General features: G+C 35.2%; 1 protein-coding gene across 6 annotated transcripts in view; it reads left to right on the top strand.

Moving 5' to 3' along the window:
• C2cd3 (C2 domain containing 3 centriole elongation regulator) overlaps positions 1-16,771 on the top strand; it is a 139,080-nt gene that overhangs the window by 13,381 nt on the left and 108,928 nt on the right. For all 6 annotated transcript variants that reach the window (XM_063256502.1, XM_013145304.3, XM_013145305.3 and 3 more), the window contains exon 4: positions 16,195-16,385. In XM_063256502.1, coding sequence (XP_063112572.1) covers positions 16,195-16,385 — 191 coding nt within the window. The remainder of the gene's footprint in view (positions 1-16,194; positions 16,386-16,771) is intronic.

Genomic DNA, 16,771 nt, shown 5'->3' on the forward strand with positions numbered 1-16,771 from the left:
TGCAAGTCTTATATATATTTTGTTAGATATACCTGTGAAAGTATTTGTTTTGTTGAATCCTAAAGATTTTCTACATACACAATTATGTCTTTAGTTGAAAAAGTTTTCTAATATACATGCCTTTTATTTGTTTCTTCCTGTCTTACTGTACCAAGATCTGTAATATAAGTTAGAAAACATTGATCGTTGCCTTATTCTTTTCCTTAGGAAGAAAGCATTTGATTTTTCGCTATTAATAATTAAATGTAGATTTGGGGAATATAAGTCAGCAGCACAGTGCCTGCCCAGCAAGCATAAGGTCCTGAGTTCTGTTCCTGGTAGCATAAAAATAAAGATTTTTTATGTATCCTTAATCAATAAGAAAAATACTCCTCTGCCTAAATTCTCAGAGAGATTTTTATCATGCATAAATAATGAATTCTTCAAATACTTTTTTGTATGTATTAGGATAGTCTTTTGGGATTTTTCTCTATTTGTAGAACTTATTGTATTGATTCTAATTTTATCCTATGTTTTATTTTGGGTCTGTTTCTATTGATTAATCCTTCTCTAGGTTATTGGACATATTTTACTGTTTCTAGTAATTTTTAATTGAGTTCTGGACATTATAAATTTTTTATACTCATTTATTTCAGTGAGGAATGTTAGACTTTGGCAAGGCAATTCAAAGAATGTTTTGCAATACTAAAATATATGAGTCATGATGAAAAGGCCTACTGAGGAAATTAAGTTTGAGTCCTGATTTTTTTAAATCTATTGTAAAAATTAAAAATAATCAGGGAAATTAGAATATTGACTCAATTTTTTATAATACTAAAGGATTGTTACAAATTTTTAGATATGAAAATACCTTTTAAATAATACTAATATTAATGTATTTACAGAGAAAAGTACAATGTCTAGAATTCACTGCCTAGTAACCCAGTAGCAAAGCAGAGGTTGGAGAGGTATAAAAAGGTAAAGGCTCATCTAATACAATGTAGCAGATGAAAACGACTGGATTCAGGGCTTATCACAATGACACTTCAAAAAAATCAGAGACAAGACTGTATAAGTATCTGTAGAAAGAAGAAATAATCTCATGTAAAGAGTTAAGAAGTATGATTCACACTTTTCAGTAGCAGCATTAGGAGCCAGAGGACAATTCAAATACTGGCTTTAGAATTGAATGCAAATGGTATAGAGTTCTCTCAAGCAAGCTGTCCAGTGTGATCTTAGCAGAAAGTTTTCATAGGTACTAAACCACAGAATTTTGTACTTCTCTCATATCCTTCCTGACAAAGACTCTGAAAGACTTTCTGTACTAAAATGAGGGAATAAATTTAAAAAGAAGATATGGCAGGATAGCTAAAACAAGAGATCCAACAGAGGAGCAGGATGAAAAGAAGTCCTTGATGTAAATTAAAATGAGGTCTAAGGATGGCATCTGTCTACTAGTGGAATGGCAGTTAGTCCAAGCTGGAATTGTGTCTATGGCTCTAAGAGAGACTTACCAAAAACAAAGAAAAAGAAAGTATAGAATACCTGATGTGTCTGAAAATCTTTTTTTTTTTTTTTGGTCTTTTTCTTTTTTATCCATACCAGGGATCGAACTCACGACTGCCTGCTTGCAAGGCAGGCGCTTATGCCTCTGAGCTAAATCCCCAGCCCCGTGTCTGAAAATCCTAACAGGAGATTCAGACAACTGGCAGAGTAAAGAACAATAAAAAGTAAACAAATGAAGAAACAAGGCAGTTACCATTTTGTGGAAAATTTATCCAGGAAAGAGCAAAGAAACTAAAATATTTCAGTTTTTCTCTGTAACTACTATCATGATTTTGATTAGATCATTAATCAGTGTTTATATGTAACTATACTGATAGAATGGGAGGATACGGAAAGTGAACAGATATGGATAGAGCTCAGTTCTTAGTTTCTATATTAGAAAGTCGAAAAGGAATGGCTGGAAATTGAGGGAAAACGTAAGACATTCTAGACACAGATGTGATCATTTCATTTGGAAAGAGGTAAATAGCACAAATACCAGGTTCGGAATTAAAAGTGGTATTGTCTGTGGGGCAAAAGAAATGGAGGTGTGGGTGAGAAACTGATATAACAATTGTAGAACTGTTTGGCTCTAAATTATGTGCATGTTATATAGATTAAAAAGCTACTTTTAAAAATGTGATGAATGTAAACATGTATTGCAAAGAGGTATTAGCAGAAACCAAAAAAAAATGTTTAAGTTTAGCGTAAAAATGGATAAATTGCAAAGCATCTGGAGTGGACTGTGAACATACAAAGTACTCAATAGACAACTCTATGAAGCAGGAGGGAAAAAAAAAGAAAAACCATAGCAGAGAATTTTGGACATTTAATTCTTGTCAAACATTGCTTTACTGCCGGTAAGGGCAGTAAAATAGGATTCCACCCAAGAGGGTAAATGAAGCCAGAGGGGGACTGACAAGACTGGACAGTAAGGAAAGAGTGTTGTTTTAAAGGGGAAAGTCAGTTTTAGACTGAGAATAAGTGAGGGCCCTGAGAAAACACATACAGTTCATTATAAGATCTGATCTTGTTATATTCCATTATTGGTACAGATCAGATGTCAGAAATAACAAATGAGCCAAGCAGGCTAGCTGTAAGAAAAATCAAATGCCAAAAACATAATCAAACTTATGAAAAATCCTAAACTTAGGGTTGTTATATAAGGTTGTAAAATAATTATATATGCATACATATATATGATTATTAGAAATTGGGAAATAATACTTAATTATAAAATTCCTTTTCTTTTGAAATTCATTCTTTTTATTTTACTAGAAACTTGGTATTTTTATTTCTGTCCAGGTTATCAATACCAGCTATTTTATATATACTAGATGTACTGGTTTATCTTTTCATGACTGAGGAAAAGTGTCTCATTCCCATAACTAAAAGGAGGAAATTTTTATGGTTTCATGATTTCAGAGGTTTTAGTCCAGGGCCAGAGATAGAGCTCAGTGGCATAAGCACCTGCCTGGCAAGGGCAAGGTTCTGAGTTCAATTCCCGGTACCAAAAAAAAAAAAAAAATCTCAAAGGTTTCAGTCCATGGTGAGCTGGTTGTGAGGCAGAAACAGCATGATGAAGGGTATGCCACAGGAAAACTGCTCCATCTTGTGACAGTGTGAGGCAGATTAAGAAGGAAGAAACAGTTATTTTTGTCTGTTTTTATCAGCTCAAAGAAAAATGCCATAGATTAATGATTTTACTCAACTTTTAAGTTTCCAGCCGTATGTCTAACATTGGTGAATAATTGTAATTTTAATTAGACTGCATATGAAAATAGTGTTTGTTACACACAAACCTTTCTCTTTATGCATTCTTCATGGTGTTTTTTGTGGTTTGTTTTTTGTTTGTTTTGTTTTGTTTTGGTGGAACTTTTTGAGACCTTTAATAATTCAGGCTTACCTTGAACTCATTATATACCCCAGGCTGGCCTTGAATCATGCTGATTCTCTGTTCTCCTGCCTCTACTTTCCCCAAGTACCCAGCTTCATTCAGCATTGTTTTAAAACTGTTAATAACTATTAGGGGCTGGGGATTTAGCTCAGCAGCATAAGCACCTGCCTTATAAATGTGCGGTTGTGAGTTCAATCCCTGGTACCAATGAAACTATTGGTATAACTATAAAAGACTTCAGACTTTGTAATCTTACTATAATACTGGATATCACAATAATACTGCTTATTTTATTAGCATTAACATGTTCTGGTGGTATAAATTGCCAGTGGCATGTGCATGACAGTCCCATTGACGGCTGTACCACCAGTGGTACAGACAGATCTAGTCACTTTTATCAGTCTTTTTACTAATAAAATTAATAAAGGCTATAAATTGACCAAATGTAGTTAATTGCTTGAATTTGAATACTGACCAAATATAAATATTAATACTATTCATAACAGTTTTTAAAAATTATTATATTCAACATACTAAATTAAAAAGCTTTGTATTCTTAAATAGTTTATCAAAATTTAGTTCTCTAAATTTTGACATGGAAATCTTACAAGTACCCCATTGCTGGTATATATAATATGCATTTACAACTGCTATACCACAAATTAGCTGCTTACAATTTTTTAAATATATTATTATTTTAATTTTTTCCTTAAAAAACTAGTATGATGACATCTGGTCTGCTAAATCAATGCCATTCCTTGGATTATTATAATAAAAGACCCTGGTGCCCAATGGAATGGTCATGTGTCTCTCACCAGTGGTTCAAGCTGGCAGGAATATCAAATTCAAATCAAAACCAACCTGCAGCATTATGAATATTTTAGGGCCCCTTCATAAGTATATTAAGCCCTGTCTTAATTTCAGTATCTGTTGTGGTTTTTATCTAGATGCCTCCCTCAAAACCTCATGGGCTCATGAGGATGGCTTCATGACTGGATGACTAGATCATGGGTGTGTCATAATTGAATTAGTTTGCTCATTGGTTTAGCATGGTTCTGGGTGTGAGTGACACCAGTAGGCTTGTAGCCTGGATGGAATAAAAAGGGAAAGAGGAGAGCTGGCTGCTTTGTGCCTCCTGCCTGCATGCCATGCACTGTTTATTATGCTGCCCTGCCTTGAAGCCAACCAACCATGGACTGAAACCTCTACCAACTGTGAACTAAAATAAACTTTTCCTCCTTTAACTTGTGCCTGTTGGGCATTTTGTTCCTGAAATGAGAGAGAACTATAGTGAGAGTATCTTTCTTTTTATTTAATTCTTATCATGAATCATTTCCATATACTGATCATAGTTCTTATGATAGTATGGTTCATAATGGTATCTTTTAACATAGTCATTCTTTGTGTATTTAACCTTAGGACTATTCTCTTCCACAAAAATGAGGATATGTACTTCATTTACAGAATCACTAGTACACCCCAATGTGTGGAAGTGAAAACTGCAGTTTACTGTTACATTTTTTTAAATTTGTATTTTCTTATAATAAAATAAACATTTTTATAAAAGTACCATTCCCTAAGTTTTAACACATGAATACATGCATGTAACTGCTTCCATTATAAAGATACAGACTACCACTTCTTTCAGGTTTCAGATCTTTTGTTCTTTCATGGACACAAGTAGTATTCCATTTTCCTCTTGATTGTACTTACAGAACCACAAATATTAAACAAATATTAAACAAACAACTCTACATTTATAAACTGGACTACTTAGGTGCAATGGGCCAATTATTCAAAAACAATAGTACTAAAACTCAAGAGAAAATGGATAACCCAAATAGACCTACAACTATAGTCTGTCTACTCCATCTAAATTTTGCTACATGCACATGGGGACTCAGATTGTTAGATCTTCTAGTTTTTTTTTAAGAGGTATCAGATACCAAAATTTTTCAGACATGATTTTTAAAGCATGGTTAAATAATTTAAATTTTTAAAAATGTTTTGTTGACCAGCATGTCTGAGAATTAGACATATAACTTACTGTCTCTGATAGCTGATAGATGTTATAGGCACTTTTAGAAAATTGTGAGCAACTTAATACAAAAGAGACACTCGAGTCATTGCTAAGAAAATGAGCACCCTACAGATTGCTCTTTTATGGATAGGGGAACCATGTGGTATATTTATGGTACGTGGGGATGATGGCTTCAGATGAAGGATGCTATATTTAGGCAATAGAATGATTGTCTGGAGATAACACTAGAAATAATCAGAGTCCCTTATCTTGGCAAGTGAAAGTTGTGGACATCAGTAAAGACTTTGGGAGATGAGGACCTTTTAAGAAAGAATGCCCAATTAAAGTTTTCAGGTAGTAGGCATAACAGAAAATGGTAGAACACATGCTTAGTGTATATGATCCTCAGCACCTCTACTATCACCAAAAAAAAAAAAAAAAAGAAGGAAGGGGAAGAGGAGAAAAAAAAATAAGATTCAATAATGGGATTGTCAAAGAAATGTATATAAGGGATGAACAATGATTTGAGAAGAGCATGATTAAGGTGAACAGAAATGAAAATCTGAAGACCTATGAATGTAACAGTGCATTGGAACTTATGGGAAACAAAGGGTTTAAGAGTAGAGTGCAGGGTCAGGGATATAGTTTTCAGCAGCATGAGCACCTGCTTGGCAAGCACAGGTCAATTCCCAGTACCGGGAGAAGAGGTCCAAGTGACTGGCAATGATGAACAATATTCTATTTTGTACCTCCAAACTTAGACTAATGCTCTTCCCTCTGCCTGTATTATTTTACCTCCACTCATCTCAGCTTTGCCAGACTTACTCACATTTAAGATTCTTCACTCAGTTGTGTATGCCACTCCTGAAAGCCATCCCTGGCACTTCCCCGCCCTCCCCACCTCTTCCCCAAGCTCAGCCTGTCCCTTTGTGTTTCTATAACACCTATTACATATGTTTATCTTAGCTCTTACTATTTTATAGTAAAACAATTTTTTTCCAAGTTCCTTTACAAAACGGTATAATCCTCTGGCTCAGGGTTCATGTTTTAGTCATCTGTTTGCCTCAGTCAGCAGCCTATCACAGAGCTAATACCAATATCAAATCAATGCCTTTGTGTGTCTAAACGGAACAGGTATCCCAGGTATCCCTTAAGTTTTGAATGAAAGCTGGATAGAAAAGGTGCAGGTTTTCTCTGACCTTTTTTTAAAATTTTTTATTTAAAAGAAAAAAAAAACAGTATAAGGGTACAAGTAATACAGAATTACAAAAAAAAGATAAGAAATCACTAGTTAATAGGTTACATATTGTCATCGTAGAAATAGTTGTTCAAGTTACAGGATTAAAGCATACAAAGTGGACATTCAAACAGTGAGACTGCAAACAGTTGTGTTCAATGATCCAGCAAAAACTCAGTAATATGGTCATCTATCTTAACACACCTAAACACACTTGCATTTGTATCCTTTAGAGCACTTTTTTTTCCTCTCTTTTTTACAACAAAATTTACACATTTTGGGTTTTATTGCTTCCATAGTTCTTACTACTTTTTCGTTTTGGAAGAGAATAAAACCAAATATGACAAAACAAAGCAGTCAGTCAAAACAAAGGATAGATATAGCATATGATGTAAAAACAGTACAAGGTTATCAACAATGGTTACCATAATGCCTCTTACTTCCTTACAAAGAATTGCCTATATTATTAGGTATAATAAAATTAAACAAAACAGTAGAGAACAAGACCAATAAACCTAAACATTGAAAACATTACAGGACTTCAAAAGAAGATAATAGTCAAACCAGAATGGGCATCTTACTGCCTTCAAAGTAGTTAGTTGCCTATACCCTCAAACTTGATACTGTCAAACAGAATGGAACAGTCTAAACAGTCAAAACAAGATAGTGCAAGTAATCCAGGGCTTCAAATCAAGTTAATAGGAAATCAAAAAAGTTACTATGATATATCCTGCTAATTTTTTTGATTTTTTCCCTTAATTAAAAAAATAATTTAAAATTTTTAAAAATAAATAAATTTTTTTAATGAATAGGGGGAGATTGAGATAAAAGAGAACATAACAACATAACAATACAGGTCAAAGCATGGCAATTTCAGCAACCTAGTGCTTCACCACCAAATAACCTGACTTAATAGTAGTTACCATAGTGTCTCTTTCCTTGAAATATTTGAATATAACTTCGTATACTATAGCATCAAACATATCAGGACAGTGTGAAACCATTCAAGTGGATGAAAATATTACAGGGTATTTAGAACCAGTTAATGGAAAACGAACAATGGTTTCTATATTATCTCTTTGCCTATAAAAATTTTTGTTTATACTATCACATATAATAAAATCCAGTAAGATACAACGTGATAAAACCAATGGAGACAGAAGAGCAACAGTTTGGTGAGACTTCAAAACAAGATGATATTAAAATAGCAAGCAGCCCAGAATAAAGCCATTCCAATTAATGAGTGAAAACTTTATAAGGCTTCAAGGCCACATAATGGGGAATCATGATTATCACATACTTTTATATGTTTGAATCATTTCTTTCACTAGGGAAACTTCGGTATTCACACATGTGAGTTTGATTTATTTCACTTATGAGTATGGTCTCAAGCTGCGCCCATTATTTATAAATATCTCAACGTGATCATTCTTTATAGCTGAGTACTCCATTGTATAAAAATACAACAACTTTTTTATCCATTCCTCAGTTGATGGACACTTGGGTTGTTTCCAAGATCTGGCGATTACAAATTGTGCTGCTATAAACATAGGTGCACATATCACTGTGGTATGATGCTTTTAATTCTGCAAATATGCCTAGAAATGGAATAACTGCAACAAATGGGACTTCCAATCTCAGCTTTTTGAGAAATCTCCTGACTGACCTCCACAATGGTTGTACCAGTCTACACTCCCATCAACAGTGCAGGAGAGTTCCTTTTCCCCCACAGCCTCTCAAGCATTTGTTGTTGGTGGTTTTCTTAATCTTGGCCATTCTTTCAGGAGTGAGACAGAATCTCAGTGTGTTTTTAATTTGCATTTCTCTAATGAATAATGATGATGAACATTTTTTCATGTATTTATTTGCCATTTGTATTTCTTCATCTGAGAAGTGTGTATTCATCTCAGATGCCCATTATTGGATTGGGTCTTTGAATTTGGGGGGTCTGAGTTTTTTTTAATTCTTTATATGTTTTAGACTGAAGTCCCTTGTCTGAGGGAGAGTTCACTAAGATTTTTTCCCAGTTTGTGGGTTTTTTTTTTCACTATGCTGGAGATTTTTGACATGCAGAAACTTTTCAATAAGTTTTTCCTGTGCAGTTTGAGTCCTATTCATAAATTCTCCTCCTACCCCTATGTCTTCAAGGTTTCTACCCAATTTGTTTTCTAATAGATTTAGTGTTTCTGTTTTAATATTCAGATCTTTGATCCATTTAGATTTTAATTTAGTACGTGGTGATAGGCATGGGTCTAGTTTTAGTTTTTGGCAAATGGAGAGCCAGTTTTTCCAACACCATTTATTAAAGAGACTGTCATTCTTCCAGTGAACCTGTTTGGCTCCTTTATCAAAGATAAGGTGGTTGAGTGTGTTTGTAGTTGTGGTTATATCTTCTAATCTATTCCATTGATCTTTGGCTCTATTTTGATTCCAGTACCAGTTGATTTTACTACAGTTGCTCTGTAGTATAACTACAAGTCAAGGATTGTGATGCCTCCTGCCTTGCCTTTGCTGCTTAGAACTGTCTTTGCTATTCTAGGTCTCTTCTCACTCCAGATGAATTTTTGGAGTGATTTCTCTAGATCTATAAGGTATGTTGATGGTATTTTTATTGGGATTGCATTGAATCTGTATAAGAGTTTTGGGAGAATGGCCATTTTCACAATGGCCATTTATTCTTCCTATCCATGAGCAAGGCATGTCTTTCCATTTTCTGAAATCATCTTCAATTTCTTTTTTCAGTGTATTATAATTTTCCTGTGTAGGTCTTTCACTTCTTTCATAAGAGTAATTCCTAAATATTTCATTTTTTTGGTTGCTAGTGGGAAGAGTGTGGCTTCTCTTATTTCTGTCTCTGTGATTTTGTTGTTAGTGTATAGGAATGCTATTGATTTTTGAGTATTGATTTTGTATCCAGCTACATTACTGAATTTATTACATCTAAGAGTTTTTAATGAGTTTAGGGGGTCTTCCATGTAGAGTATCATGTCATCTACAAACAATGATAATTTAACTTCTTCTTTTCCTATCTTTACCCCTTTCATTTCTCTCTTTTATCTAATTGCTCTGGCTAGTATTGCCAGTACTATATTAAATAGGAGTGGTGATAAAGGACATCCTTGTCTTGTGCCTGATTTTAAAGTAAAGGCTTTCAATTTTTGGCCATTTAGTATGATACTGGCTGTTGGTTTGTAGTAGACGGCCTTTATTATATTGAGGTAAAGACCATCTGTTCCAATGTTCTGTAAAGTTCTTTTCATGAATGAATGTTGGACCTTATCGAAAGCTTTTTCTGCATCTATAGAAATGATCATGTGATTCTTACTTTTGGCTTTATTGATATGGTAAATTACATTTATTGATTTATGTATGTTGAACCATCCCTGCATGCCTGGGATGAATCCAACTTGGTCATGATGTATAATCTTCTTGATGATTTGCTGGATCCTATTTGCCAATATTTTATTGAGGATTTTTGGATCTGTGTTCATTAGGGAGATTGGCCTGTAGTTCTCCTTTTTAGTTGGGTCTTTCTTGGGTTTTGGTACTAGAGAGGTATTTGCTTCCAGGAATGACTTAGGAAGAAGGATTGCTTCCCTTTCAATTTCATTGAAGAGTTTGAGGAGTGTCGGCATTAGGTCTTCTTTATATTTCTTGTAGAATTCTGCAGTGAATCCATCTGGGCCTGGGCTCTTCTTTATAGGTGAGGACTTAATTACATTTTCAATTTCATTAATAGAGATTGAATTATTCAGCAGTTTTACATCCTCTTGATCTAGCTTTGGTGCTTCATATGTTTCTAGGAATCTGTCTATTTCTTCTGTGTTATCAAACCTTTGAAAGTAGAGGTTTTCGAAATAGGTGTTGATGATCTTCTGTATTTCTATTTTGTCTGTAGTGATTTTGCCTTTTTCATTTCTTATTGCATGAATTTGAGCTTTTTCTTCCCTTTTTTTTAAATAAGGATGGCCTAGGGGCTTATCACTTTTATTTATTCTTTCAAAGAACCAACTCTTTGATTCATTGATTCTTTGGATTGTTTTCTTAATCCTCTATTGTGTTGATTTCTGCTCTGATTTTTATAATTTCCTCTCTTTTGGCTTTGGGCTTGACTTGCTCTTCTTTTTCTAGCTGTTTGAGGTGTAGCATCAGGTTATTTATTTGTATTTGTTCTGTTTTCGTGATGTGGGAACTCTGTGCAATAAGTTTTCCTCTGAGGATGGCTTTCATTGCATCCCACAGATTCTGATAAGTTGTATCTGTATTTTCATTTTCTTGTAGGTATTGTTTAATTTCTTAATTTCCCCTGTGACCCACTGATTACTCGAGTGTGTTATTCAGTTTCCATGTGTTTGTGGGATTTTTGCAATATCTTTTATCATTAATTTCTAATTTCAAAACGCTATGATTTGATAACATGCAAGGGATAATTTCAACGCTTTTGCATCTACTTAAATATGTTCTGTGAGCTCATATATGGTCTATTTTAGAGAATGACCCATGTACTGCTGAGAAGAATGTGTATTCTGATATCGTTGGATGGAACACTCTGTATGTTTCTATCAAGTCCATTTGTTCACAGGTGTGATTCAGTTCTGTTATTTCTTCGCTGATTTTCTGTCTGGTTGATCTGTCTCTTGGTGTCAATGGTGTGTTAAGGTCCCCTGTTACAATTGTGTTACTGATAATTTGATTTTTCATTTCTGTTAATACTTGTTTTATGTAACTGGGTGCTCTGGAATTTGGTGCATATATATTTAAGAGAGTTATCTCTTCCTCATGGAGTTTTCCCCTAATGAGTATGTAGAGACCTTCTTTGTCTCTTCTGATCATTATTGGTTTAAAGTTCACATTGTCTGCAAACAGGTGAAGTATTGTTTTCCATCCTTTGACTTTCAGTCTGTGAGTATCCTTCTGGATTAGATCGGTTTCCTGTAAACAGCATATGGTTGGATTTTGTTTCTTGATCCATTCTGCCAATCTGTTGCTTTTAATTGGTGCATTGAGACCATTTACATTAATGGTTATAACTGTTATATGGTGGTTTATTGTTGACATGTTATCTTTCTGCTGTTGCATTTTTATCTTTCTGTTCTCTTTAATTATCTGCTTTGCTTAGTGGTTTTTTCTTTTGTGTATCTAAGCTGTCTTTCAATATTTTTTGCAGGTTTGGCTTGGTGGTCATGAAGTTCTTCAGCTGTTCTTTGTCATGGAAGTATCTTATTTCACCATCGATTTTGAAGGACAGTTTTGCAGGATACATCAGTCTAGGTTGGAAATCATTTTCCTTTAGGATCTGGAGTACTTCACTCTATGCTCTTCTTGACTTTATTGTTTGTGCTGAGAATTCTGCTGTGATTCTGATAGGTTTTCCTTTATAAGTGATCTGTCTTTTCTCTCTGACAGCTTTTAATAATATATTCTTGTGTTGGATTTCTGGGATGGTGATTATTATATGACTGGGTGTAGTTTTATTTTGGTTATGACTATTTGGAGTTCTGTATGCTTCACTCAACCTGATGTCCGTTTCTGATCTCATGCGTGGAAAATTTTCAGCTATTACTTCTCTAAATATCCTCTTGACATCCTTTATGTAGCCCCCTTCTTTTTCATTAATCCCTATCAATCTTATGTTGTTTTTCTTTGTGTCATCTTGCAGTTGTTGAATTGTTATTTCTTGCTTCTTTGTTATTTTTTAAAGATCTTTCCTTTCCTGTTCACTAGCTGCAATCCTGTGTTCAAGGTCTGAAATTCTATCTTTACTTTCATTGAGGCGGTTTTTACAGCTTTCAGTGGAATTTTTGATTTCCTGTATATATCTCTGTGCATCTGCTTTATGTATTCTGTTTGTTTCTTATATTGCTCATCTATTGATTCTATCTTTTTTTTAGGTCCTCCAGTTTTTTAACTGTGTTTTCTTTAGATATATTCAGCATCTCTTTCATTTCTTTTATCATTTCTTCTTTTACCTAGGAAAGTATTTCTAATTTGAATTCCTTTAAAGCTTCCCAGAGTTGCTTATTTATTTCAGTTGCTATTATGTCTGATATTTGAGGTGTATGGCATATATTTCCTTCTATATACATCACTCCTAGGGTTTGTTGGGATGGGCTGAGGTTTGAGATTGTAATTTGGTCTTTTGTTTTGTCAATTTCCTATATTTTTGTGTTTCAAGTGTTATTCGAAAGCTTCCTCAGGGTCTGTTGGAAATCCACTTCTATGCCCGCAGCTCCTGGGACTCTGGCACCCAGTTCCCCCAGGCTGCCGGGCCTCTGGAACCCGTGGCACTCGCCTGCTTGCTTAGAACTCCACAGTCCTAAACAAGCTGGGCTCCAGGAAAGTGGGTGCCCGCCTGCTTGCTTAGAACTCCACAGTTCTCCAAGCGCAGCCAGAAAGGGGAGGTGGATGCAGATGCCTCAGACCAGCGTAGCTGTTCCACTGCACCAGGAAGGCTCAAGGATCCCAAACAAGCTGGGCTCCAGGGAAAGTGCGCGGGGCACTTTCTGGAACTGGTGATGCTTGCCTGCTTGCTTAGAAATCCACAGTCCTCCAGACACATGGGAAGGCAGATGCAGGCACCCCAGACCCCCTAGCTGTTCCACTGCACCCAGACGGTGTGAGGGTCCAAACAGGCTGGGCTCTGGGGAAAGTGGGCGCCCGCCTGCTTGTTTAAAATTCCACAGTTCTCCAAGCACAGCTGGAACGGGGATCTCTGACCCTTTTTTAACTGGCCAGTGGTAGAATAGGCCTGTGAGGTTTATTTATGTAGTTAGTTAGTTAGTTAATTAGTTTTTGGGTTTGTTTGTTTGTTTTTTACTGGTTTTGATCTGCTTGGAGCAACAGCAAAACTCAGTGGCCACTTGGCAGAATATTATTAAGATCAGAGATGTGATCTTTATTCCTTGAGCTCAGTGTCTATCTTTGGCAAGCAATGAATGGTAATGAAACTTTTCCTGACATTTGCATTTGAACGGCCAATTTTTAAAAAATTTTTATTTAAAGAAAGACTACTCAAAACAGAAAATAGGTAAATAGTACATACGTTCATAGAAAAAAAATAAACAGTAAGAAATCACTAGTTGATGTTGTCATTTTACAAACAGTTGTTTAAGGTACAAAAATGGAACATTTAAAGTGAGAATTCAAACAGAGAGACTGCAAACAGTTCTGTTCAACTGTCCAACAAAAACTTAGAAATATGGTTATCAATCCTATACACTTAAACATACATGCAGTTATCCATATCTTCAATTATGTTGATATTGAATAAACCCAAGCAGGCTAATATCACTCTGAACAACGAATAATACTATTGCTGGGTTTCACATTATGACACTCCAGGATCAGCACTGGGTATTTTAGTGTCTCTTTTTCTTCAAAGTATCTGTTCATTTCATCAATTGTCATAAGATCAGTTCTCATAAACTGTTTATAGATTGTACACATACATGAGTCTTAACATGTATTTTTTTTTTTATTTTGAAAGCAGTAAAAATGCAACAGCACAAGACAGAACAAAGCCAATCGAGACAATGCAGTGAAATTGGTACAGGATTTCACAGTAGGATACTGGGATAGTAGTAATAAGTACTATGGTATATCTCTTTAACTTAACAATAGTTGTCCAGTCAATTAGGTATTGTAAAATCAAACCAAAAATAGAACATTAACAATAGTTGTCCAGTCAATTAGGTATTGTAAAATCAAACCAAAAATAGAACATTATAAAAACCAATTGAGAATACTGAATAGAGCAAAAGAAACATAACAAAACAGTGAAAACAACCTATGCCTTCAAACAGAAGATAGAAGGAAATCCCCCATATTTGCTATACTGCATATGGTCATCCTCCCAAGAGATGTTGAAACATCTATACCCAGTTGCTAAGCGGGGAGGGGGCAGGCGGGAGAAGGATGCTTGATTTTCAGCCCGCGTGGCAGTAGGCTCACAGGTAATGGTTCTCCTCCAGGCAGAAGGAGATCTGGCTCCAGGTGCTTAACAAGAGGGCGGGTGAATAAGCTGCCTGAGTCCCTCCATGGCCAGATCTCTGGAGCTCTCTTCTCCTCCTGGCCCGCGCTGCAGACCAAACAGCCAATATTTTAAGTGATAAAATTACAGTGATCACTCCACAGAGTTCTATTCCATGCATCCCTGTCATTTATCTTTATAGGAAAATCTTGATAATGAATAGATTTGAAGTAGTCTATATTACCTGATACCTGCTCAGAATTCTCCTTGTGAGAATATTTTATTGAGTTTATGCTTTGGCAGTTTCTCTGCACAAAATATTCCATTGATCTTCCCAGAGATAGCTTCAAACATCTAAATGCAATTTTTTCCATTTTTTGACTGTCTTTGGCAGGTTAAACAATTCCTTCTGCTTTCTCTATCATTGGACTTAAACAATCAGCACTGCTATTCTTTTGTCTAGGAGTATACTCTTCAATTTTATCTCTGTGTTTTGCTTTAGGCTTTTTTTTTTTTTTTTTTCGTCCATTAGGCTTTTCTCCATTGGGCTTTTCAAAGGACTGAAAAGTCTTTAGTGTATTTTAATTCATAGGAATGAAATAATAAAGGAAAAAACCTTCAAAGTCTATGACTTGACATCTTGCCCAGGCTAGCCCCAAACTCCTCCTTAAGCAATCTTCCTGCTTCTGCCTCTCGAATATCTAGGACTGTAGGTACTTGCCACCATGCCTCGCATAAACCTATTTTTCCATCTTGATGTTCCTCCTTGACCTTATTAATCTCTAACATAGAACTAGAGACTTACTATTCTCAAGTAGCTAACCCTAAGAATACTGTGTCATTCTTCTATTTATCAGGCCACTGGGTATATTAGGTTTGACTGTAATGCGTGTGATACTAATTACTCTATAGAAAAATGAAGATGAACTGGACATAGTGGTCCATGCCTGTAATCCCTGCACTCAAGAGGCAGAAGCAGAAGGATCATTCTGAGTTCGAGGCCAGCCTGAACTGCACAGTGACACCCTGTTTCAAAAAATGAACAAGCAAAAAAAATGAAGATAACTCATGCCTTCAAGGAATTCATAATCAAATCAAAATGATAAATAAGAGTTGCAAATATCTTTGCTAAGCCTCTGCTTTTTTAATCTTTAAATTATTCTAATGTATTTTCCCAATAAGACTATAATAATTTAGCATAGTTCCTAAGTTGTAGTATTCAGTAATTAGTGGTTATAGTACTAGAGAGAGAATAAGTTGCAACATGAAGAAATGAGTGAACATAACATCTCTACCTAGGTGTAAATAGTTAATGCTGGAGTAAGTTATATATGCAAAGCAATGCAATATGAGGTACATTTAAAGAATTTTAAGTAGCTTATCTGTCTAAGATAGCAATGAAGGCAAGCAGTGTAGTGAAAGATACAGTTTCTGAGGTAAAAAGTTAGACTTAATCTATAGTAATAGAGGATGTTAATTTATATCAACCAGAGGATTCTTATAATTAGTTGATGCTAAAGAAAATTTCTGATACATGTTTCTTTCAGGTCTCACTTTCCCTGGAGCCTCTGTCAGAAACTTACAACAGCTATAGTCCTCATCTTCACACTGACAGGACACAAAATACAGAATCCAGCAGTAACCAATTTCTGGTTCCATCAGGATCTCATGGGATACCCACTGTCAAAGCTGATGGAAAAGAATTAGCAGCCAACGGTAGCAGATCTAGCACACCAAGGTAATTGACACACTTAATTCCAGTCAGTCTGTCAGCTAGCTTCTTCTGCACTCATGATTGCTGCCTTTCATATGTGGTTAAATGATAAACTAAATGGAGAGAGAAGTACAGTCACTCATTCAGCACCTAACTGTTAAGCACTCACTATGGTCCTAGTTCAGTACCAGATACTGGGCAAAGAAATTAATAAGACACAGTTCCTGGGGCCGAGCATGGATATAATTTATCAATAGAGCATATGTTTAGCACATCCAGTACCAAAATCCAAACAACACAATTTCTGTGTCCAAGGACTATTCACAATTCAATGGTAAAACCATTACACAAATAAATATGAGTAAATAATATACAGATGCTACTGCTGCACTTGGAGATACATACATGTA

This window comes from Cavia porcellus, unplaced genomic scaffold (assembly GCF_034190915.1).
Source record: "Cavia porcellus strain 051 isolate PalLab524CR breed Dunkin Hartley unplaced genomic scaffold, mCavPor4.1 scaffold_9, whole genome shotgun sequence".
NCBI classification, from domain to species: Eukaryota; Metazoa; Chordata; class Mammalia; order Rodentia; family Caviidae; genus Cavia; species Cavia porcellus.